Source organism: Mustela erminea, chromosome X, assembly GCF_009829155.1.
Source record: "Mustela erminea isolate mMusErm1 chromosome X, mMusErm1.Pri, whole genome shotgun sequence".
Classification (NCBI taxonomy): domain Eukaryota; kingdom Metazoa; phylum Chordata; class Mammalia; order Carnivora; family Mustelidae; genus Mustela; species Mustela erminea.
The window spans coordinates 113139987-113166047 of NC_045635.1; the positions used below are offsets into that span (position 1 = coordinate 113139987).

The 26061-nt window shown below is 43.7% G+C and overlaps 1 protein-coding gene across 1 annotated transcript in view; it reads left to right on the plus strand.

Annotated features, from left to right (window-relative positions):
* The window catches only part of HPRT1 (hypoxanthine phosphoribosyltransferase 1), a 41395-nt gene extending 18246 nt beyond the window's left edge, over positions 1-23149 (plus strand). Inside the window, exons 4-9 of the mRNA XM_032330824.1 lie at positions 9853-9918; positions 13579-13596; positions 16019-16101; positions 21338-21384; positions 21806-21882; positions 22405-23149. Of these exons, the coding sequence (XP_032186715.1) occupies positions 9853-9918; positions 13579-13596; positions 16019-16101; positions 21338-21384; positions 21806-21882; positions 22405-22452 (339 nt within the window). The 3' untranslated portion in view covers positions 22453-23149. The remainder of the gene's footprint in view (positions 1-9852; positions 9919-13578; positions 13597-16018; positions 16102-21337; positions 21385-21805; positions 21883-22404) is intronic.
* The last annotated feature ends 2912 nt before the right edge of the window (positions 23150-26061 follow it).

Below are 26061 nucleotides of genomic sequence, written 5' to 3' on the forward strand. Positions count from 1 at the left end.
TCAGCATAATCTCCTCCAGTCCCGTCCATGTTGATACAGAAGTTGGGTATTCATCCTTTCTGATGGCTGAGTAATATTCCATTGTATATACAGCCCACATCTTCCTTATCCATTTGTCTGTTGAAGGGCATCTTGGCTCTTTCCACAGTTTGGCGACTGTGGCCATTGCTGCTATGAACATTGGGGTACAGATGGCCCTTCTTTTCACTACCTCTGTATCTTTGGGGTCAATACCCAGCAGTGCAGTTATACTTACCATTGGCAGATAGCTTCTGTGGCGCTGGATTGGTTTGGTGGGGAGCAGTAAGTCATTTGCAGCCGAGTCTGATAAAGAAGGTGGGTCCATGGTTGTTTCCTAGAAAGGCAGCAGGAGGGGGTTCGGGTCCCCCTGCCCGTGTCCCTCCAGCTCAGATGCTTCACGATACTGACATAATGAGCGGTATTGGCCTTGGTGTACACGTGGATTTCATCATTCGTAGTTTTCTTTGGTCACGTGGATGTTTGATTTTTGTGAGTTCGTGCTGTGGTTTGCTTCTGGTTGCCTGAGTTACTGTTTTCCTTCAAAGTGGGGTTTCTCTTGCCTTCTTCAAAGATTAGAATAAATGTCTGCTGTTTGTGGTTTCATGAATCTGTGTCCTGCATCCCTGTAGAAACTGGCTTTCTGTTTATGTTTTCCCTGAGAATAAGACCACTTATCTACATTAACTTTCAACCTCATTCTCCCAGTTAATCATCTATTTGACCCAAGTGTTTGACCTTTTCCACATTTTTCGTCAGTCCTACGGGTGACTGGAGAACCACTGAAGACATTTTCCCTTTCCCCTTGAGCCCCACTGTGCTCATATACCATGACATTGCTTCATACTCACAAGCTCCGTGTAACTTGATGGGGTCTAAAATGAATTAGAGAATTGTTTAAATACAGGGTTTGGATTTCCTCTCACCAGAAGTTAGTGAGCGAGTAAGTGAGCTGGTTTACACTAAGATTTAATTCTAGCCAGTAGTAGCTGCTGGCAGGTGTAGGTACCCAGCCTTTGTGCCTTGTTGGCTTAGAGTCAAAACATGTACTTTCAGACTGTGGTATGACTTCTTTTTTTGATCTCCATAAGTTCCCCCCTCCACACCATACACACATGAAAATCAGTTTTGTTACTTTATTTCTTGGATTTCCTTTCTTCTGGGATATGCGTAGAATGTTTTTTCTTTGAAAAGAAAACTTGTAAAAAAAAAATGAGGGGAGTTTAATCTTAGTATTTTCTTTTTAAAAGTATTTTAGGGGCGCCTGGGTGGCTCAGCGAGTTAGGCCTCTGCCTTCAGCTCAGGTCATGATCCCAGGGTCCTGGGATCGAGCCCCACATCAGGCTCTCTGCTCAGCAGGGAGCCTTCTTCCTCCTCTCTCTGCTTCTCTGCCTACTTGTGATCTCTCTCTGTCAAATAAATTTTTAAAAATCTTTAAAAAATATTTTATTCTTACAAGAACAAATTGAAGCTGTAGAAGCAGTTTGACCCTGTAATGCCATTTTCTACTGTTAGGTTTTTTTCTGTTAGTTTTAGATTTTAGAGGATTATTAAGCTGCACTCCTCAGCTGATAAAAAAAAGTGAAATCTTAAACATAAGCCAAGCAAGTTTTTAGTTAGTTTTTACATAGAGAAGAATATTATCTGTTCTGTTTTATGTGAAATTCTGTGTGGATTTACTACTAAACAGTAGAAATTAAATTTGTATGTTTACTGTTGATTTGAAGTAACATTTCTGCCCTATTTAATAATTCATCAGCTTGTTATGGAAGATATTCATGTACGTATAAAAAACCAGACAACCTAATTGGATAAAATCATAAGATGGAAATTTAAAATTGTGCAGCATTAATAACATGGATGTCAGTATAGTTTCATGTGCTGATTTTCCCCAGTTTAGAATAGTGAATTAAACATTAACTGATCTGTACTAATCCTAGAGAAATGCTCCATGAACTATTAAATGTTTCTGGAATATATAAAGAGCCCTAATAGTATCAACACACCCCATCTAGTTTTCCTTCAAAATAAAAATTGCATTTTTTGATTAAAGAATACGTGTTTTGTTTGTTTTGTTTTTTAGATTTTTTTTTATTTTTTTGACAGACAGAGATTACAAGTAGGCAGAGAGGCAGGCAGAGAGAGAGAGAAGGAAGCAGGCTCCCTGCTGAGCAGAGAGTCTGATATGGGGCTCTATCCCAGGACCCTGGGATCATGACCTAAACCAAAGACAGAGACTTTAACCCACTGAGCCACCCAGGTGCCCCAAGAATACATGTTTATTAATGAGAAAAGCATACCACCACAGGAAATAAAGACATGAAGGAATTAAAGTCACTTCACCCTGAATTCTACTACCACTTTTATTTCTAATATTTTAAAGAATTTTCACATACATGTCATAGTTTACATACTTTTTTAAAAAGATTTTATATATTTGAGAGAGAGAGAGAAGGAACAGGGGAGGCATGGCAGAGGAAAGCAGAGAAGCCCAATGTGGGACTTGGTCCCAGACCCTGAGATCATGACCTGAGCCAAAAGCGGGTGCTTAACCCACTGAGCCACCCAGGCGCCCCACATAGTTTACATACTCCTGATCAGAGTAGCTGGGTAGGATTTTATTTGCTCAGTGCCTCAATGGGAAGTTGCCAGGCATTCCAAATATCGTATTTCATTCAAACTCTTAAGATATCACTGATGTTAAGACTTAACTCTGTTTTTTGTACTGCTAAGAAAGAAGACGCTGTTGGTTACATTGTAAGTTGATGTCAGTTGTGATATATTGACTACAGGGGTATTAAAATATGAGTGTGCTTCTTAAACAATGAGATGTTCTGTCTCTAAGGCTCCGTGACATTCGGAAAAATGAAATAAATGACATTCGGAAAAATGAAAGAAATGCATTTTCTTTCTTGTGAGTTCAATTTTGTAGGAAATTTTTTCTTACCAATTTTATTTCATCTTAAAAAGATGAAGCCTCAGGAGGAAAAATTACCAGACGAGTAAATGTTTTGTGGCAATACTTCCGTGTGGGCGTTAAGCAAAGGGAAAATGAGCCTGATTTACTGTGTGTCCAGACAGAGCGGCTTACATGAAAATGAAATTGATCTTAGAATTTGATAACTTGCAGAAAACTTTTTGTGTTCTGAATTATCTCCACATATATTTGAGAACAGGGAGGCTCAGAGGGGTGAAGTGACTCGCCAAAGATCATACAGGTCTTTGCTTGGAACCCATGCCTTTCACTCTGCAGAACCAGAGTCTTATTTGGGAAAACTTAGAACTGACTCGAGCCCTGTAATACGTTCTTTCTTTTATTTCTTCATTTTCTACTAGTCAGGAGTGTTATTTTTTGTTTTTGTTTTTGTTTTTGAGAGGGAAGGGTGGAGAGGGGCAGAGTCCAGAGAGAGAATCTCAAGCAGGCTCCACGCCCAGCATGGAGCCCTGCGTGGTGGGACTTGGTCTCATGACCTGGAGATCCTGACCTGAGCCGAAAACAAGAGTCACACAGTAAACTAACTGTGCCACCTAGGTGCCCCTCCTAGTCAGAAGTTCTCTCTGCAAACAATTCATCTGGCCCATTGTGGGATTTTTTTTTGCCCTCAGTTGTGGTCACAGGGTGCATAGAGCTATAATTCAGTCTTGATCTTGGAGGTTGCATGGTTAGTAGCTTGATTGAACTGTTTAATATATCAGAGATATAAATTACCTAATAGTAATTTGTAAGAAGGTAGCTATTTGAGTGAACTTGGTTGAAGAAAAATACAGAAAGTACTGGAGTAGTTTCTTGAAGTATCTCTTACAAGAAGAGAGGCCAGTAGCTTTCAGTCTGACCTTTCGTTCATGTGGATTTAGTCCTTGCTTTAAGGTCTGCTTTTTCCTCTAGAAACGGTTGAAGTTAAATGTAAATGTGCCACTTGGATGTTGACTACTAGTGAAGCTTATCTTCTGTAAAACTAATCCCCCTCCCCCTCCCATATATGTGTGTGTGTGCGTGCGTGTGTGTGCATATATATATATATATATATATATATATATATATATATCAAATGGAACGATCTATGTCTCTTTCCTGCTTATTGAATTAAGACCATAGACAGGTGTGGGGGAAAGAATTTGTTCAGTTTAAATGGGAGGGAGCAGGGATACGCACCATCTCTAATAAAAGGAAACCTTAACAGAACTGGTGTCAAAAGTATGCTCTGTAGCTATTTCCGGTGGGTTTTCACTTTGATGTCGGCTGAGGTATTATATAAACACCCTGTTTCTTAGAAAATAAAGGTAATGTTCAAGTTTGGTCTTGGGAACCAGAAATTTTGAATTAGGAAATTTAAGGACATTGATTAATTCACTCAGGAAGCACATATTGATCCTCTGCTGTATACAAAGCCATGCCAAGTAGTTCCATTGAACATGTTTATTTTATCAGATCCTAGTCCCAAACCAGTCCTGGAATGAAAAGCATGAAGATTGGATGCAGTAACTTCTGAAGCGAACCTCTAGGTATTAATAATACCACCACTGACTCAATTCTTTCTAGTATGTTGTGCTAAACGGTGTCTTCGATTTGATTAGAGCAGTGCTGACCAATAGAACTTTCTGTGGTGATGAACAGTACAGGGGTTGGGGCACCAACCCCCCTGCACAGTTGAAAACTCTTGTGTAACTTTTGACTCCCCCACAACTTAACTACTGATAGCCTGCTGTTCGCCAGAAGCCTCACTGATAATAGAAACAGTGAACACGTATTTTGTATTTGTATTTTATATTTTTACAATAAAGGAAGCTTGAGAAAAGAAATATTAAGGAAACCATAAGGAAGAGAAAACACATTGACCATGCTATTCGTATTTATCCAAAAAAATCCATGTGTAAGTGGCCTGTGCAGTTGAGACCCGTGACGTTCAAGGGTCAGCTGTAATTTGCACATGTGCTTAATGGGCCACTGTAGTGGACAGTGCGTGGGTCTAGTAGATGACCTGAGGGCCCTGCTTCATGAACATCATTTTAAAAATTATTTTTTATTTATTTTTTATTATGTTCAGTTAGCCAGCATATAGTACATCTTTAGTTTTTGATGTAGTGTTTAGCGATTCATTAAGTGTGTTTAACACCCTGACCCGTGCCCCCCTTAGTACCCATCAGCTGGTTACCCCACCCCTGTACCCCCTCCCTTCTGAGACTCTCAGTTGGTTCCTCAGAGTCCACAGTCTCTGATGGTTTGTCTCCCCCTCTGATCCCCCCCCGTTCATTTTTCCCTTCCTTCTAATGGCCTCCATGTTATTCCGTATGTTCCACATATGAGTGAAACCATATGGTAATTGATTCTCTCTGTTGACTTACTTCCCTCAGCATAATCTCCTCCAGTCCCGTCCATGTCGATGCAAAAATTGGGTATTCATCCTTTCTGACGGCTGTGTAATATTCCATAGTGTATATGGACCACATCTTTATCCATCAGCCCGTTGAAGGGCATCTCGGCTCCTTCCACAGTTCGGCTATTGTGGACACTGCTGCTGTGAACATGGGGGTGATGTGCCCCTTCTCTTCACTATTTGTATTTTTTAAGTAAGCGCTAGGCCCAACGTAGGGCTTGCACTCAGCATCCCAAGATCAGGACTCACACATTTTCCCCACTGAGCCAGCCAGGTGCCCCTCAACTATTAGCATCATTTTTTTAGCTGGTGATAATAGTTAGATAAATATAATAAATAGATAAAATAGATAAAAATAATTTTTTTAAACAACATGTTCTTTTCAAAACACTCATAAAATACAGGTAAATAGATTACTCCCTGGGTGTGTATCCATCCAGACTTCTTTTTCTCTGCCTCTGTTTTTAGAAAATTGGGTATCTGCCGCTTCTCATCTGAGGTGCCGTCTACCTGTAAAAGCATGTGTTTGTAATACTCTCACTGCTGTTGACACTTGATCAGGGTCTACAGGAAAACAGCAAAAGGACAGAGGACAGTCGCGATGAGGGTGTGCAGAGAAAGCATGCTTGGGATGTGGCGGACCGGGGAAGTCATTCCTTCTGCCGGTCCCTCCGTCCTGGGGCTCCGGAGATACAGCCTCAGGTTACCCGCATCAAGCAAGCTTCGAGGCGCTAAGCCCAGACTTCTACCTCAGTACGAGTCCTAGCCTAGCCCTTGTGGGAGCTCAGCTTTGGGGATGGGCCTCTGTATTCTCTTCAGCAGGAGGAGATTGCTTTGTCCCAGGCCCGCCTTTCTCAGCCCTCGCCTAGTGTCTTTTCCCACAGCGCTCTCTCCTCTTTTCCAAAACCACATTGCGGTCCCTGTTGCCTGGAGGGTCGCAGAATCCCTAGGCATAGACAAATAGGAATAAGCAAAGTTCCTTCCTATTCTCATCTTTTCTCCCAGACTCAAGCAAGGTAATTGGGGGCACCTGGGTGGCTCAGTCAGTGGAGCTTCTGACTTTGGCTCGGGGTCCTGGGATCGAGCCCTGCATCGGGCTCCCCAGCCGGCAGTAGGCCTGCTTCTGCCTCTCCCCTCTGCCTCTCCCCGCCCCACTTGTCCTCTCTCTCTGATAAATGAATAAAACATTCAAAAGCAAAAAAGAAAGGTAAGTGTGCATAGGAAACTAATACAACATTGTATGTTAATTATACTTGAATTTAAAAACCTGGAAATCATTCCTGCCAGTCTTAACACTTAAACAAGAAAAAAAAAGGTAGACCAAATGGAAACAGAGATGCTAAGGGTAGAGCTGTAGGCTCAGAGAGCTTCTTTGGGAATCTTGCATAGTTGACAATGACCCTCTGAGTTCAGGCCAGCTGGGGCTCTCCGGCTGGGAAGAATGGGGTGATGGGGCGGTAGAGAAGAGGGGATAAGTGTGGGGGCGGCAGGGCCTCTCCCCTCTCCTGGGCCAGCCCCACCGTCTCCTTCAAGATGGGGCACATGGGAGTCCCTCAGTAATAAGCAGGAGGACAGTGGGAAGCTTGTCCCACCCAGGAGAGGTGGGAGGGGGCGCTGGGGACGGAGGGAGGTTGTCCTCTGCTGAAGGGCACTCAGACTTGTATTCTAGCACAGTGGGCTGCAGCGGTCTTTCTCAGCCAATCTTTATTAGCCTCCACTGGTCCGCGTGGCAGGAAGCCTCAGAAGACGGACGCCTGGGGACACCTGGGTGGCTAAGTCGGTTAAGCAGTTAAGTGCCTGCCTTTCGCTTAGGTCATGATCCCAAGGTCCTGGGATCGAGCCCCGCGTCAGGTCAGACTCCCTGCTCAGTGGGGAGCCTGCTTCTCCCTCTCCCTCTGCTTTTCCCCTTGCTGTGCCCCCCCCATAAATAAATAAATAAAATCATTAAAAAAAAAAAAGGCCTCAGAAGAGATTCAAGCTAATAATCTTGGAGACAAACAGGAGTGGGGAGATCTGGATGCAAGCTTGCATGCTTGAAGTTCTTTTTTCTTACCCTGTCACCATAGCCTCTGGATCATAGGGCTTTTTCTGTGACTCCATACTTTCCAGTTCTTTCTCTCTCTCTCTTTAAAAAAAAAAAAAAAAAAATCATTGGGAATTGGACTGTAATACCAAACTTCTACAGAAGATGTCACTATATACTTTGATACACAGTGTATGTCATTTACTATGACCCAATGATCATGGAAAGCTCCAGGTTTTGTATTTGGGTTTGGGGTTTTATTTTTGTTGTTTTTGCTTTTGATATTGTCTTTGTTTTTGCTATTAATTACTTCCCTGTGTTTGAAACCCTGGATTTTAAGTTAGTTAGAATAAAGGGTATCTGTAATTTCCGTAAGATGCTAGATTTTTGTTTTCATATCAGAAGTCACACTTAGATCTGTTTAGGTTGCAACACTGAATAGTTTGGTCCCGATTGTGTTTTTCAAAGATGACACGCCATAAAAAATGGACATGTGTATCGAAGCGTATGATGAGAATGGAAATACAGAAAAGTAAAAAGCCCTGTAATCCGCATTTTCACCACTCAGAGGTAATGGATGGTATAAAGCTGTTTAAAATCCTGAGCAAAAGTGGTTTCTTAGGCAACACATTACTCTGCTAATTGGTGTTTTTAATTCCTGTCGCCCATGTCAGTGTGTAAAGATTTCAGATTCTTTTTAATAGCTGTGTGGTATATTGCCTTGTGCGGGTGAACCAAATTTAAATCGGTTCCGTTACTGAAGGTCCTCAGTCTCATAAATAGGTTCCGTTAATAGACTTGTTGCTTGTCTCCCGTTTTCTTTTTTTTATAACTAGTTGACACAGTGAACCTCCTTGTATGTACCTTCGCATGTTTGTGAGTTTTTATAGCATTGGTTCCTGAAGTGGGATCGCCGGGGCGAATGGCACACATGCTTACGATTTTAATAGCTTATTGCTGTGCCATTTTCAAAAGAGGTTGTACCAGTTTGGGGCGCCTGGGTGGCTCAGTCTTTAGGCGTCTGCCTTCGGCTCGGGTCATGATCCTGGGGTCCTGAGATCCAGCCCCCCATCGAGCCCCGCATCAGGCTCCCTGCTCGGCGGGAGGCCTGCCTCTCCCTCTCCCACTCCCCCTGATTGTGTTCCCTCTTTCACGGTCTCTCTCTCTCTCAGTTAAATAAATAAAATCGTTTAAAAAAGAGGTTGTACCAATTATTCTCTTACCAAGAGTGCTTGTTTCCCCTCACTTTCGTCAACATACATCATCAAGATTAAGTTTCACCGGGGTGAATGGGTGAACCACATGGTTTTGGTGTTTGCTTCTCTGATCGATATCATTTCCATGTTCTGGCCTTTTTTCCGTGAATTGCCTACTTGCGTTCATTTTTCATTTTCCTATTGGCTTCTTAGTCTTGGAACCCGGTATACAAAGGACTATTTGTTACAGATCTTTTCCTTCAGTTTGGGCTCATGATATGCCTAGGTTTTTACCCTTTCTAAGAAATGTGAAAATACTACTTCTACATTTTCTCTCAGTCTGCTTATGGCTTTATTTTTTACATTTAGATTTTAATCCATCTGGAATTTATTTCTGTGTCTGCTGTGAGGTAGGGATCATACTTTATTTTATTCCCAAAATGGATAACTGCTTTGTTGAATAATTCATCTTTTCCTTACTGCCTTCTAATGCCATCTTTATCATATACTAAATCCTCAGATATTTCTGAGTGTGTTTCCGGGCTCTGTTTTGTTCCTTGGTCTCTTTGTCTGTTACTGTGCTGGCACAATGTTGGCTCCAAATTATGATTGTCACCACCACCCACTCCGGTGCATATGGAGTATTTTCCCTTTGAAATTCCTGTGTGAGTTTCTCCTGGATTCTGTGATAGCAGAAACCTGGGAGCCTGAGAGGTAGGCCTTGAAAGACTGCTGATCAGACCTGGTTTTCCAGACTATGCTGAAGATGACATGGGCCTGGGCCAGACTTTTGAGGGCTTGGGTGTGATACAGACCAGAACCCACAACTTGCTTGATTCATGGGAATGGTCCAGGGCCAGAACCAGACATCGGTCAGGCTACTAACTTCATGTTTCAGAAATGACTGTGATGGAAGATGGGTGGCTGTTAAGATAGTGCCCACTGGAAAATGTTGTGTGCCCTATTTTTAGGGCTCTGAGGAGCATCAGATCAGTAATGGCCAATTAGAACTTTCAAGTTTTTACTAATCTCTAGTTGAAAGTTACCTAGTCATTCATTTCTTTAAACATATCTTACAGTGTGTATCATTTAGAATATCATAATGCAATGACATTAGATCGCTAACTTCTTAAATCTTCTAGTTCCCATTTGATAATTTGAGATATGTGTGTGTGTGTATGTGTGTGTACACAAAAGGATATACATGGATACTTACATATCTTTTTTTTTTTTTAACTAGAATGACCAGTCAACAGGGGACATCAAAGTCATTGGTGGAGATGATCTCTCAACTTTGACTGGAAAGGTATGTGTCTTGAAGGGGAAGAAAAGAGTTCTCTTGACTTCATGCCAAGAGTCAATTAGTAACACTCTGCTTTATCACTAAGAGGAAGCTCACAAGTTGTTTATGCACTTAAACAAGGGCTGTTTAACCCTTGGAATCAACCTCAGTTAGCTGTCTTTCTCCAGGTCACACAGCAAAGAGGCAGCAGACTCCAACATTAAACTTCAAGTCTGTATTACAAAGTACCCTTGTCTTCCTCTGTGGTGATCTAATTTAGAATTCTTCAAAAGTATATATATTTTGGTGGGGAGTGGGGAGACAGTCTTCTTTATAAAAGTAGACTCACACAACAAAACATGTAGTGTGGTATCACGTGATAGTTGTGAAAGTGTGGGTTCTAGAGATGGGCAGCTTTTTTTTTTTCCTTAGGTAAACTCTACCCCAATGTGGGGCTCAAATTCATGACCCCAAGATCAAGAGTTGCATGCTTTACCAACTGAGTCAGCCAGGCGCCCCAAGATGGGCGGCTTTGATTTAGAGCCTAGCTCACAACTTTTTCTGTGTGACCTTGGGCAAATTATTTAACCCCTCTGTCTCCTCTCTGTAAGGTGGGGACCATAACGGCAGTCCCCTCAAAGAATTCAGAACATTAAGTGAGATAATGCATGTAGGCCTCTTAAAACAGTTTTTCTGGTAGTTCGAATACTCAGTAAATTTAAACATAGTGCTATTTTAAGACCTCTCAAAAAGAGTTTTCCAAATACATCAAGATTGTTCCAGTATAGGCAATTGGCGGAAATAATAGAGATGTTAAGATATTTCAGCATTAGCCTTGTGATGCAGTGCAGTGATTTCCAAGTAACCAGTGACAAATGATAGATTGCTGTGTTTTTTTTCAGCTGCCAGTTAGCTTTTTATGTAGAAACACCACCAGTTATAAAGGTATAATCTCATAAAAGTTTCACAACAAGCCCTTGAGGCGTAGGTACTGTTACCCCTGTTTTACAGATCAGGAAGCTAAGACAGCAGATTTGAAGGACTTGTCCAAAGCCATGCTGCCAGTGAATGGTAGAACTTGAATTTAAATGCAGGTCTTTCTGGCCTCAAAGCTCTTTTCTTTCTCTGGCTTTTAAATGTTTATAGCTTACTTGACTGGGTATGTAGTAGAAAACTTCAGCATACAACACTTGTGTCAGATCCTCTTGTCCCGTATGGGGGTCCTGCCAGACTAATCTTGTCCTCCTCAACATTTTTGAAAACTTCAAAAGAGAAATTATAATCATCTGTTGACTTTCCCCTTCCTGCCCATCCTGTGTACCACTGCCAGACCGAGTCTTCCCTTTCCACGTACTTTGCCCATATTTAGAAGTCATTTAAAGCCCTGACTCCTATAGTCAGTTTTTAGTGCTGGAAGGGGCCTAGCCTTCAAAGCCTCCTGGGATTTCATTTGATCTTGCCTTTCCCACCTAATGGCTCTGTCCTACTACATGGCTTTGTGATCTTAAAAGTTCTCTTTCGAAAATAATTTTCTTTTCCTGATAGTCACAGTAGAGCACATTTATTGTGGAAAAAATCAAGGCATCTAAGTTGGATGAAGTTATTTCTTGGTGGTGAGATTGAGGGTTATTTAGACTTTCTATTTCAGCCAATTTTGGGGGGACATTCTATGTAAATACATATGTACATAAATTTTTTTCCAGTTAGTGGTTGAGAATATGGACCTTGGACTCTGAAAATACTTCTTTACCACTTGGCTAGTTTTATGACTTTAGGCAAATCATCTGACTTCAGAGGCTCATCCTTTTTTTTTCCATTTATGAAGTAAGGATATAGCTATTTGACATGAAATAAGCTTTCCATAATGGTAGAAATTCTCATTTTTTTTTTTTTTTTTTTTAAAGATTTTATTTATTTGAGAGAGAGACAGTGAGAGACAGTGAGAGAGAGCATGAGCGAGGAGAAGGTCAGAGGGAGAAGCAGACTCCCCACGGAGCTGGGAGCCCGATGCGGGACTCGATCCCGGGACTCCGGGATCATGACCTGAGCCGAAGGCAGTCGTCCAACCAACTGAGCCACCCAGGCGTCCCAGAAATTCTCATTCTTTATTTTTAAAACCATATATTGAGATCATACTCTAGATACTACAGTTTTGTATTGGATAAATATTTAACCTCTCTGGACTGTGATTGATTTGTACAAGCTATCTCCTATTACTAGAAGTCTATGATTATGACCTAAGATCGTGCAGCTACTTAGTATTAGAGTCAAGACTAGAATCCAGTTTTTCTGTCTCATAATTCAGTGTTTTCTTTTTTTTAAAGATTTTATTTATTTATTTGACAGAGATCACAAACAGGCAGAGAGGGAGGCAGAGAGAGAGGGGGAAGCAGGCTCCCCGTTGAGGAAAGAGCCCGATACGGGGCTCGATCCCAGGACCCTGAGATCATGACTTGAGCCGAAGGCAGAGGCTTTAACCCACTGAGCCACCCAGGCGCCCCTCAGTGCGGTTTTCAAACTATAACTCCATCCCCTGGTACACATTGCTGAGGCAGTGAGCCACAGTTAGGATGGGAGAGTGGTACCCTTCCGATGTGCTAGCGAGGGTAGAGAAAATGCTGAGAAAGAATCACATAGTAGGTGATGAAATGATGATTGGCCCATTAATTGATCAAATTCAGTTCCACTAAAGATTGAGATTGCGGTATCTTGAAAAGAGACAAAGTAGTTGTCATAGGAGGAAAGGGACAATAATACAGACTGTGGTGGTAGTATTATGCATATTGCAAAATACATGCAAAATTACAGCTCAGACAGGGTGAGGTTTTTAAAAAAAGGTCTAACATTTCTTTCTTGCAACCCTGTGGATCTTGTGTGCCCTACCGTGGTAATCACTGACTTAGAAGAATATATAGAACATGAAGATTGTCGTACAACTGGTATGTGACCAAGAAGGGAGAACAGCAGGTCACAATATAGCACAATAGTCACTCTTCCTGTGACAGTGATTATAACCAGTGTTTGAAATGGGGCCTTGTTCCTCTAACCAGCATGAGAACAGATACGACTGTTCTGTACCTCGGCGGTGATTCTTAGATGGTTTCTTCTGTAAGGGCTCTTCCAGCTATAAAATTCTGAGAGGTAGAAATTGGGGTGAGGGTTTATGGTGGGAGGAAGCATTGGTACCTTCCTTTAGTTGAGTCCAAGCATATGAACACACCCAGCAAATACAGATCAGTTTTAGTCTAATGAGAAAACAGGTTTTGAACTGGATTCCATATGGTGAATTAAAAGCATGATTTTGGAGTTCTAGTACAAATTATAGTTCTTGAACCTTAGAGTTGGAAGATATATACTAGTTCACATCCCTTATTTAATACATGGTAAACTGAGGCCCAGAGAAACTTTATGACTTGCCCAAAATTAGACCTCTGTTTAAAGGAGTGAGAATTAAAAAAAAAATGAACCTATATAGATCAAATTTTGTTTTTAAAAGTTCCACTACAATGAAAATTTCACATTAAAGAGTACTAAATCCCAGCAGATGGCCCATTGTTTAAATCAGGCTTTGAGATAGGAAAGCATCTTAAAAACAAGAATTCGGATAATGAGTTTGTTATATGATGTGAGTTATAATTGGAAACACTGATTGACTATACTGATTTTCATTTCTTTTCCTTCTAGAATGTCTTGATTGTTGAGGTAAGTTCTACATACTTTCAATATAGTGTTTATGATTTTCTAACTTAGTATGCACGGTCCTAAAGGTAATCCCGGAAAATAAATTCCTCGTCATCAGTTTTAACTGTGGGCTTGTGTTGTTATAAGGGAGTAAGATTGGTTTTTTTGTAAGAAATACTTAGTAATTTGTTTTTATTGGATAATGGGAAAATGCTAGTATATTTCTTTACCCTCTCTTTTGGGTTTCAAAGTTTTTCCTTTCTTTTAAAGTTGATACACATCATCCCCGTGCGTGTTTTTTTATGCTTCTATTACATGTGTGTATCCACATACAAAACATATTTGGGGATTTAAGAACATATATGGTGCCGCACTATACATATCCTCTTATATCTTATTTTCACTCCTATTAAGTTCTGAGGTTGTTCACCTTGAGACATGCAGTTGTCCTAAAATGCAAAGTTGCAGTGTCGGTGTGCCCTTGTGAGTCCCCTCTAAATGCAGGTAGTGACCGAATCATAGGTGGGTCCCTTTTCAGTTTTACTGTTCCTGCCAAATGACTCGAGAGAGTCATTTGCTTTATACTCTCACCAGTAGAATGAGTTTTCATTCTTTTATATAAAATGTCTTAAGGCTTAAGAGCGCCAGTAACCCCCAATTCATTTTTATTAATAGAAACTTCAGCTTATGGATCAAAAACTAAACAAGTGACGCTGTCTTCAAAAGATTCGAGTTCATGAATATCCCTGGGAACTAGTTGCTTGAGAGATTTTTTGGTTTGATTTTAAGTAGACTTCACACCCAGCGTGAGCCCATTGCCGGGCTTGAACACTTGATCCTGAGATCAAGGCCTGAGCTGAGATCAGCAGTTGGACACCTAACTGACGGAGCCACCCAGGTGCCGTTGGTTGCTTGTTTTTAAGATTATTTATTTATTTATTTATTTATTTATTTATTTATTTGACAGACAGAGATCACAAGCAGGCAGAGAGGCAGGCAGAGAGAGAGAGGAGGAAACAGGCTCCCTGCTGAGCAGAGAGCCTGATGTGGGGCTCGATCCCAGGACCCTGGGTTCATGACCTAAGCTGAAGGCAGAGGCTTTAACCCACTGAGCCACCCAAGTGCCCCTGGTTGCTTGTTTTTATTTTTTTTTTTATTTTTGGGGGGGACAGGGAAGGGTATGTGCTGATTTTTTTTTAAAGATTTTATTTATTCATTGGACAGAGAGATCACAAGTAGGCAGAGAGGCAGGCAGAGAGAGAGGAGGAAGCAGGCTCCTTGCCGAGCAGAGAACCCGACGCAGGGCTCGATCCCAGCACCTTGGGATCATGACCTGAGCCAAAGGCAGAGGCCTAACCCACTGAGCCACCCAGGCACCCCTGGTTGCTTGTTTTTAAATGTAAATTTATTAATTCCACTTCAGATCGATTTTGTCTGGGGTGATGCTGCCTAACACATGACCACAAATTTAACAGCTGAAAACAATGCATGTCCAGGTTAGCAGAGTCCTCTGCTCAGGCTCCTGGGGCTGAAGTAAGGCTGGGGCTTCTTTCTCGCCCAGGGCTCGCGGTCCTCTTCCAAGTTCACTTAAGTTGTTGGCAGAATTTAGTTCTTGTGCTTGCAAGACGAAGGGCCTTGTTTTCTTGCTGGCTCCGGGCCAGGGGTTGCTCCCAGCTCCTAAAGGCCAACTTCGTGTCCTTGCACGTGGCCCTCTCACATGGCCACTAACCATTCCAGCATTTTCCCAGGTTGTGCTCCCGCTGGGGTTGGGAGGTTATTCTGGGCGTGCGCATGAGGGGACGGGAGTCTTGGGCCATCTGAGTTCTGGCCACTGCAGCCCGAAACTCTGCATTTTTCACAAGTCTCCAGCCCTGATGCTTCTGACGGCTCCCAGACCGCACTTTGTGAAGCACCGCTTTGTACCGTCCATCACGTTTTCATTGAAGAACATTAGGGTTAGGGTTTAAGCAGTATTTTTCCAATTAGAGATGTATTTATTTTGAATAGTCTCCTACTTTTGACTAAGTAGTTAAGGTTCACTTTAATATAAAGTCATTTTATGTAGTAAAGCCTTATTTGGAGACTTTCAAGATGGCATGGAGCAGTGTTTCTCGTCTTGAACCACCTGCTTCTGAGAGTTGGCGACCCTGAAAACAATAGCATTCTTCTACTTATCCATGGAGTTTCGGTGTCTGGTGTTTATAGGATGCAGTTTTATTTGCTCTTTAAATGTCTTGTCTTGGGCACCTGGGTGGCTCAGTTGGTTGGGCGACTGCCTTCGGCTCAGGTCATGATCCTGGAGTCCCAGGGTCGAGTCCCGCATCGGGCTCCCTGCTCGGCGGGGGGTCTCTTTCTCCCTCTGACCCTCCCCTCTCATGTTCTTTCTCTCTCATTCTCTCTCTCACACATAAATAAATAAATGTCTTGTCTTTTTCTTTTAAAGGATATAATTGACACTGGCAAAACAATGCAGACCTTGCTTTCCTTGGTCAAGGAACACAATCCAAAGATGGTCAAGGTCGCAAGGTATGTGTATAACATTTTGACGGGCTATTTTCTTCATTTGAAACGGGCTTCAGTAATTAATTGCTTCTCGTAAGAGTAAATGTTCTCAACTTGTTTATCTTCAAAAAGTAATATGATCTCAAATAAGACTCAGTAAATATGCTTTATAATTTTGTCATGTGTTAATGAAGCCCTTCATTGCAGTCATATTTTTGCTTAATATTATTAACACTTGGTTTTTCAGCATGCTAATAATGATGTCACCTTGTCTTGGGTAGCCTGGTAGAACATTGGGGCTTGCTTGACGAACTGAGACCAAGGATCCCACACTGGGTTTAGGGAGGGGGTGGGTGCTGAGGATCCGGAGCTCCTGGAATTGAGTGATGACGTATGCCAACCTCCCCTCCGGGCCCTGCCTCTGCTGTTTGGCTTTTGCTTTCTTAGCTCTACCTTTATTTCTAGTTTAATTCTGTTTAATTATAATTACAGCTGAACCCCTTATAACTCTGAAGGAGCACTGTGGCTCCCACTTTACAGATAGGGACACCAAGGCATAGGGAATTGTCCAGAGGCACAGCACAGCGCCCAGCACACTGTGGGGTGAGGCTTGAACCAGGCCACCTGGCTCACAGTTCCTGCTTTATTTACCACCGTAAGGTTCTGGTAGGGTAACACCCGAGGTGGTTTGGGGCGATTGTTTTTTGTTTTTGTTGTTTATTTGTTTTTTGGCTTTTGCAATTTCATCTTCTATTTTTTTAAAGATTTTATTTATTTATTTGACAGACAGAGATCACAAGTAGGCAGAGAGGCAGGCAGAGAGGCAGAGGAGAAGCAGGCTCCCTGCTGAGCAGAGAGCCCAATGCAGGACTCGATCCCAGGACCCTGAGATCATGACCTGAGCCGAAGGCAGAGGCTTTAACCCACTGAGCCACCCAGGCACCCCTCATCTTCTATTTTTAAGTCTTTGACCGCTCTGTAATTTTTGTGTAGGGGTCAGATAGTAATCTAATTTTTTTCCTAAATGAATAACTGGTTTTGATAAACCCCTTTTAAAGGGTCCAAGTATCCCATATCGAGCATCTCTGAATCAGCGTGAGCCTTCTGTGAACCGTCTGTCAGCAGTTTGTCCTATCAGGCTTCTCTGATAGCTGGAGCCCGTGTGGGTAGGTCCCTTTCAGTGGATTGGGGACAGGTGTGACGAGAGGGTCTCTATCCACATTGCACTCTGGGGCACTAAGTGGCTTCCTGTAAGCCAGGCCTGCACTTGCTTATGTCTCTCCTGTGGCACAGGGTACTTCTGTAGCCTCGGGATAGTCTTTTTTCCCTCCTTCCTGGAGTAGGCTGCGGAATTGAGGTAGACTGCCTCATGAGAGAGGGCTTTTGTGTAGCTGGAGGTGTGGAGTGCCCAGAGGGTGCTTTGGTCGTTCATTTCTTAGTGATGGAGCTGGCCTAAGTCAGTGTTTTCTTAACCTTTTTTTCTTAATCCCGCCCTCACCATTCGGTTTTAATATCACAGATACATATCTGTTTGTGGTGTGTATGTAACCTGTGCTCAATACATAGAAAGTAAGCCTGGCAGCTTGTTCTTTTTATTCAGTGCAGGCTTAAGAAGGACTAGATCAGCATTTTAACTTAAAAAGTTCAATTAAGGGGCGCCTGGGTGGCTCAGTGGGTTAAAGCCTCTGCTTTCGGCTCAGGTCATGATCTCAGGTCCTGGGATCGAGCCCTGCATCAGGCTCTCTGCTCAGCAGGGAGCCTGCTTCTCTCTCTCTCTGCCTGCCTCTCTGCCTTCTTGTGATCTCTGTCAAATAAATAAAAATTTTAAAAGTTCAATTAAAATTTACTTATTTATTTTTTAATATTTTTTTAAAGATTTTATTTATTCATTTGTCAGAGAGAGAGAGAAAGCCCAAGCATGGGGAGAGGCAGGCAGAGCAGGCAGAGGGAAAGGTAGGCTCCCCATGGAGCAGGGAGCCGAAAGCGGGAGCCGATCCCAGGACCCCCAGGATCATGACTCATGTCGGAGGCAGTTGCCTAACTGAGCCACCTGGGTATTCCAAGAAGTTCGATTAAAAATTTTAAAACTGTGAATCGGTGGGAATGTCAGATGGATTGGCTGCCTTGGCAAACGGCTTGTTGCATTTGTGAGAAACTAAGCACGTAGCTGCCATACCACTCCAGCACTTGCATTTGTCCCGGAGAAATGAGCACTTAGGTCCTCCTGGAGATTCATACACGAAAGCTCGTGGCAGCTTCATTTGTCATAGGCCCAAACAGGAATCAACCAAAGTGCCCATCAGTGGGTGAATGACGAAACGGACCGCAGGGCAGCGTTCCATGGAGTCCTGCTCAGTCGTACGAAGGAACACGGGACAACCTAGATAAGCCTCAAGGGGCTTGTGCTCATCAAAGCAGGTGTCCGGGGTGCCTGGGGGACTCAGTCGGTTAAATGTCTGACTCTTGATCTCGGAGAAATGGGTTCAAGCCACGTGCTGGGCTCCGTGCTAGGTGTGGAGCCTCCTTAAAAAAAAAAAAAAAAAAGCCAATCTCGAAAGGTTGCCTCCTATATGATTCCATTTATGCAACCTTCTTAAAGTGACAAAATGCCAGAAGTGGAGAGCACGTGAGTGGTTACTGGGGGTGAGGGCAGTGAACGTGATGCGTGACTGTGAATAGAGCCTCGTGCGATGGGACGTCCTGTCATCCCGAGGCAGTGGTGGTCACTTGAACCCGCATGTGTGATAAAGTCGTACAGAAGCACACACACTCGCACGCAAATGCATGCGTGTGAGACTCGTGGGATCTGGACAAGGTCAGTTCCCCGGAGCCCACGTCTTGGTCGTGGTGATCTGCCAGTTAATGTGAACTCTTAGTACTGGAGGAGGCTGGGTGGGGGGGGGGCACATGGCACGGCCCTGCGCATTTCTGTGACTTCCGGCAACCTGTAATTATTTATATTATTATTTCAAAAATTACATAATTCTTTCAAAATGAAGAATTTGAATAAGCTGTTCATGTTGGACTTTCTATCTGCTTAGTAACTCTTAACGTAGGCATAGTTCAGTTTATTGTGCTTTTGCTTTATTGCACTTGGCAAATACTGTGGGTTTTTTTCTTTTAATTTTATTTATTTACTTGAGAGAGAGAGACAGCAAGAGAGGGAACACAAGCAGGGAGAGTGGGAGAGGGAGAAGCAGGCTTCCTGCCAAACAGGGAGCCCGATGCAGGGCTCGATCCCAGGACCCTGGGACCATGAACTGAGCTGAAGGCAGATGCTTGACGACTGAGCCACCCAGGCGCCCCTTCTTATTTATTTATTTTTTTTTTTTGGGTGTACTTATGTAACTGAGTTTAGACCTTTCTTTTTTTTCCCCCGCAAATATATGCCACCCATGCGCCCCAGATACTGTGTTTTTTACAGATCACAGGCCTGTGGCAACCAGCATCAAGCAAGTCTGTAGGCACCAGTTTGCCAACAGCATTTGGTCACTTCACGTCCCTGTCACTTTTTCTTTTTTAAGATTATTTATTTATTTGAGAGAGAGGGAGAGCAGGAGCAGGGGGAGGCGCGGAGGGAGAGGGAGAAGCAGGCTCCACTGAGCAGGGAGCCTGACGCTAAACCAGCTGAGCCAGCCGGGCGCCCCTCTCTGTCACATTTTGATAATTCTTGGAATATTTCAAACTTTTTCATTTTTATATTTGCTGTGGTGATCAGTGATTATGAATTCTGAAAACTCAGATGAAAGCCTTTTAGCAATAAAATGTCTCTAAGATGCGTGCTTTTTTAGACATGATGCCGTAGCACACTTAATAGACTGCAGTGTAGCATAAACATAATTTTTATGCCAAAACATTCATTTGACTCCCTTTACTGTGATACTTGCTTTGTTGTGGTGCTCTGAAACCATACCCACAAGATCTCTGAAGTATGCCTTGTAGTTTATTTACTTATACAAATTGTAAAACAAAACAAAACAAAAAGAAACCATGTTTGTGCCCCATCCCCAGCAATTCTGATGTAATCGGTCAGGGGTGTGGCCCGGGTACCTGAGTTTTGTTTTGTTAAAGTTCCCAGGTGAGTCTGATGTGTAACTAAGATTGAAAATCATTTTGTGCCCTTCCCAGCTTTTTTTTATTTTTTAATATTTTATTTAACTATTTGAGAGGAGACCAGAGTGGAGAGAGGGAGCACAAGCAGGGGGGCGGTGGGGTACAGATGGAGAAACAGGCTCCCCACTGAGCAGTTAGCCTGATGACCACGATGCGGGGGAGGGAGGGGCTCTATCCCAGGACCCCAGGATCATGAGCTGAGCTGAAGGCAGGGGCTAACCGACTGAGCCACCCAGGCACCCCTGTCCTTTCCAGCTTTTGAAATATATTTATCTAAGAAGGTATAAAATCGTAAGTTTTACTGGGACTGCCCTTAACATACATAAAGGTTATCAAAACACTGTTGATAGCTTCTCTTTTTTTTTTTATAGGATTTTCATATGTTTTTGTTTGTTCGTTTGTTTGTTTTTTAAGATTTTATTTATTTATTTGACAGACAATGATCACAAGTAGGCAGAGAGGCAGGCAGTGGGGTGGGGGAGCAGGCTCCTTGCCAAGCAGTCGGGGCTCGATCCCAGGACCCTGAGACCATGACCTGAGCCGAAGGCAGAGGCTTTAACCACTGAGCCACCCAGGCACCCCAATAGGTTTTCTTAATGGCTGAAAAATTCCAGCAGGCAGTACACACTTGGGTTACGACATGAGCTTATGTTAGAGGTGGCGTATCCCAACTGCAGTTTTTGTTCTCAAAAATCAGTACAAGCTCCTTGAACATGCTAGTTATTTTTAGCCTCACGATCTTTGTAAGCCATGTATTAAGAGTCTCAAAAGGTGACGCTCACATCTCCCGCACCCCTTTGCAGTTGTAGCATTGGCCTTCCAGGGATCCTGAAACTGCCCGTTGACACTCCCCATCCATTCATCCTTCTGATCTGCTGCCCTCTGATGGGTGCATGAGTAGTCGGCGTCAGAACCATCTCAGAATCATCAGTCATGTTCCTAGTGGGGATCAGGCAAGGGTCTCGGCTGTGGCGGGAGCTCACTGCTGTCCTGCCCGGTCCCTGCAAGCTCGCTGCCCATTTCGTAGTCTTTCTACATAGAAAATATTCTAGGTGCAGGAGAGACCATGTCTCAAAGCAGGAATGTCCCCTTTTGTAATGCCCTGTCATGTCTCCCTATGTCACATGTTACATTTTGTAATTAACAGCTTGCTGGTGAAGAGGACCCCTCGAAGTGTTGGCTATAAACCAGACTGTAAGTGAATTACTTTCTGTCAGTCATTTAACCATCCTTAACCGGAGCAAGTTTTTTTTTTTTTTTTTAAGATTTTATTTATTTATTTGACAGAGTGACAGAGAGAGATCACAAGTAGGCAGAGAGGCAGGCAGAGAGAGAGGGGGAAGCAGGCTTCCCACGCAGAGAGCCTGATGCAGGGCTCGATCCCAGGACCCCGAGATCATGACCTGAGCCAAAAGCAGAGGCTTTAACCCACTGAGCCACCCAGGCGCCCCAACCTGAGAAAGTTTTCTCTGAAATGGTTGAGAGTTACTTCAGAGGGTATTTATTTTTTTTTCCTTAAGATTTTAGAGAGAATCTGTAGAGAGGCACATTCATAAACATTTGAATCGAAAATGATGTTTTCTGTATCTGAGTGATGATTTATGATTCTTTTCAGTTGTTGGATTTGAAATTCCCGACAAGTTTGTTGTAGGATATGCCCTTGACTATAACGAATACTTCAGGGATTTGAATGTAAGTAATGCCTCTTTTTCTCACTCATTTTTCAGAGCCTGTATAAAAATTTACGAAAGAGAGGAATTGTTTTCTCTTTCCAGCACCTCATAATTTGAACAGACTGATGGTTCCCATTAGTCACATAAAGCTGTAGTCAAGCGCAGACGTCCTTAGAGCTGGAACTTGGCCAGGCTGGGGTGACACTTCTGTTGGCTGCAACAGTCGAACAGCTTTAACATACAGTAACTGTCCCATTATTATTTCAGATGATAGATGTGGTCATAAGTGAGAAATAAATGAACTGGTCTAAGTCTTTTCACTCACTCTCCTTCAAGCACCTGCTTCTGCTCCATGGGCAGGAGGCGAGAGCGTGCGTTTCCGCACCCGGTGAGGAAGGCCCCGCTAGCCTCTGTCTGTCTGTCTGTCCGGTGGAGCCCCTGCAGCGCAGCGCTGTTCCCCCGAGCCGTGCAAAATGCTGTTCTTGCCTTCCATTGCAGGATACGCTTTTCTAATGTGAATCTCTGGATTTTTATCTTGTAGCATGTTTGTGTCATTAGTGAAACTGGAAAAGCAAAATACAAAGCCTGAGATGAGAGTTTACGTTGAGTTCGGAAGCATCTGGAGCCCCACTGAAATCATCAGTAGAATGTTCTAGTTCTGTGGCCAGCTGCTCCATAGAGCTTTATTGCATGTATCCTCTCAGAATTTTATCCATTTTGTATTTTAGAAATGCCCGTTGCTCCATTCCTGAAGTCTTTATTTGCAATACGAGCCTATAGACTATCCGTTCTCTTGGCGTGGAGTGTTGTTTGACTTGTGAATAAAAAAAAATCTCTTAAGCTACACCACTATCGAATGAAAATATTGAAATTGTATCTGTAAGAAACATTTAAAGAGAAGATATATTAGTTTTTTAATTGGTATTTTAATTTTTATATATTCAGGAAAGAACAGAAGTGATTGAATATTGTTAATTATATATCACTGTGTGTTTAAAAGAGTAAGGAGCAGTCAGTTTTCCTATCAGCGACAGCATCTACAGTATTGTCTGTTGGGTAAACCATATGTCTTGGAATTATTTTACTGTTTCAGCAGGATTGTTTTCTCCCGCTTGTTCAGCTTGTTCAGATGATTTCTCGGGAATCTGTGTCAACATTTCCTTTTAAATACAAATCAGTAAATAAATTAAAAAAAAAAACAAACAAACAAACCAAAAACCCGTTACCACGTTTTGAATTCTTCAGTGTAAACATCCCTACAATAAAGGCTGTCTCTTTAAAAGAAACTCCGCATACCTATCATTTCTCTACAGATTAACCTAGTGTCATTTTCTGTCAGTTACTTTTTCCTTGTCTGTTAAGTTTTAGCAGCTCTTTTAATTGTAATCTTTACCGAGCACAGCGAATGGTGATTATATGGTAGAATGCGTTGGGGAAGCTAGTGACATTCGCACCCACAGTAAGTTTCAAACACACAGTAGCCTTGATGACTTGTCACTGTGTTTGAGTAACAGGGCTTTCTCTTGGGATCCTGGGAAATTGTTCAGATCGCAGGCTCATCTTTGTGTAGATGAAGAACGGCACCAGCGGAACCTCTTGTTTCTTGGGAGCAGGAAGACAGGTTTTTTTTTTTTTTAAGATTTTATTTATTTATTTGACAGACAAAGATCACAAGTAGGCAGGGAGGCAGGCAGAGGAGGCGGGGGAGCAGGCTCCCTGCCGAGCAGAGAGCCCAATGCGGGACTCAATCCCAGGACCCTGAGATCATGACCTGAGCCGAAGGCAGAGACTTTAACCACTGAGCCACCTAGGCACCCCGGAAGACATGTTTTAAACCCAAACTCTCAGGGGCCTCTTGGCTCCAGGTGAGCTGTGAACCAGCAAGCCCGGGAGCCACCTAGCCACATGGATGCCTTAAAGTTTGCTGCCATTCTCAGCAGCAAAGTGGGGAACTTGAAGTAATACCGTGTAATAATTTGTTACGGTCCCGGAACATTCTAGTTTCATCCAGCCTTTTCACTGTTGTTACCTACCTCATTTGATCTTCATGACCCTGTGCCCCCCGCTTTGCATCTGTCTCCCACCCCCCGGACGCCCTTCCTACCTCCTATTAGGTGGAACCGTGTGAAATGACCCTTCTGGCAGGTAAAAAACTGTTAGCTGGTGGCAGTTCCGAGCGGCATAACCTGAACACGAGCTGGGTGGTTTATATTCGTATGGCTTCCTGTTTGTCTCCCCTATCCGTGTCTTCTAGAATGTAAGCTCCATAAGGAAGATGAGAACTTTTACCTGTCTTGTTCACTGACACATACACTCAGTGTCTCGAAGGTACTAGGAGCTCAGGTGACAGTCGTTGAATGAATGAGTAGTGAAGAGGTCTGGGTTGGACTGTCCTTTGCTTATTAGCTCTGTGACCTTGGGGTGCTAAACTCGGGGGCCTGTTTTCTCAGCTGGTAAATGGGGACAGTGGTGTCTCTTCACAGGCCCATGGTGAGGAGTAATGAGCTGTGACAGGGCAGGTGAGATGGGACCGGGGCCCGGGACTTGCCAGGTGCACCATACAGTGGCTGAGCCTGGCAGGAATGGATGTTTCGAGAAGTGAGGTGTGCGGCCAGTCAGCGGTGGAATGTGAACTGAGATCTGTCTGATTCTCGCCGCTCTCGCCTGAGGCGACAGCGCTTCCCCTTTCCTCGTAAGGAGACACCTCACATCTTACTTCACCTGCCATCGGGACCCCATTTCCAGTCATTTTTATTTCCTTCACCAACTTGCAGCAGGTGAAACGTAGTCCATCTATGGGATGACGGAAGGGGCGCGCTACCGGGAGCAGCAGTAATTTCTGGAATAATAGTCGTCTGTCAAGGGAGAGGAAAAGTACTAAAAAGAAAGAAAAAATGCTAAAGCCTCCTGGGACCCTTTAGTCATTTAGCCTGGGAGCAGCTGGTCACAGTTGTCCCACGTCTGTAACCCTCAGGGCTGTGCTTTCATCACAGCCTCGTGTCCTAGGAATGTTCATGAGGGAAGGAAAATGAAATTTCAATTGCTTCATTTTGGGAGATATGGAAACATGGGATCTTACCATCCAAGGCAATATGGGTGCTTAAAGATCTGGAAAACTCGTGTGTGCCAAACCCTCTGCATGTTCCCCCTGTTGTGAATGCTTGTATGTGACTCCTGTATGTGTCATGTCTGTAAACAGAGGTAGGTCCCCATTTTAATTCCGTGTGCAAAGATGGCTTACTGCTCTAAATCAGTTCATGTCCTTTCCTGCATTGGAGATTCTAGAAACACACTGAGTGCCCTCTGGGTGCCAGGTACTGGGGAAGACAGGCAAGGTTGTGTGTGTGTGTGCGTGTATAGCGTGATGGGGCCAGAGGCTGTGCAGCAGGGTTTGTCTACACTGTAACAGGCGGCCCTTGAGGACTTTTAAGTAGGAAGTAGTGATCAACCTTTTCTTTGCAGTTTTAAGGGCACAGGAACCTCCAAGAGCAGTTCGGAAAGTAGCCAGGGGTTTCAGGAGTCAGACCAGCACTGTCAGGGGTCACAGCCGGCTCCTGTGTCACAGGGGGCGCCAGACGCTTTGTGTGTGCTACTTTTACAGCCTGTTTCACAGAAGAGACCGCCTCGGAGGCTCAGTTGTCAAGGTGGCGGTAGGGAGGCCTCCAGGGGCGAATCAGCCCCCGTTTCTTCCCCGGATGACTGCAGTCCCATCTCCAGTTCCCGTCTTGTCGCCGTCCCCCTGACTGACACCCACGCGGACTCCGTGCAGTGGTGCAGCTGTTGAAGCGATTCGAAGGAAGACGGGGAGGTTTGGCTCAGATCCTTCCTGGGACTCCCCATTTGGGAGTGAAAGCCCAGGGCCTCCCAAGGGTGGATCACGTAGGGTTCCCGGCTCGCTGCTGCCCGGGCCACACCGCCGGCAAGCACACTGCGCTCGTCCCCAACCGCTCACTGCTGCGTGGGCCTGTCTCCCTCCGCTGGAGCACTGGGATGGCTGCTGCCCTTGCTCTTGCCCCGTTCCCGTTTACCCCCACGCTGTGGGTAGGCCCCTCTTCTCTCAGTGTCTGCTTGCCTTTTTTGGATCTTTTGAGATTGGGCGCCTGGGTGGCTTAGTGAAGCGTGTGCCTTGGGCTCAGGTCAGGGTCCTGGGATCGAGCCCTACCCCCGTTCATGCTCTCTCTCTAATGAACAAAATCTT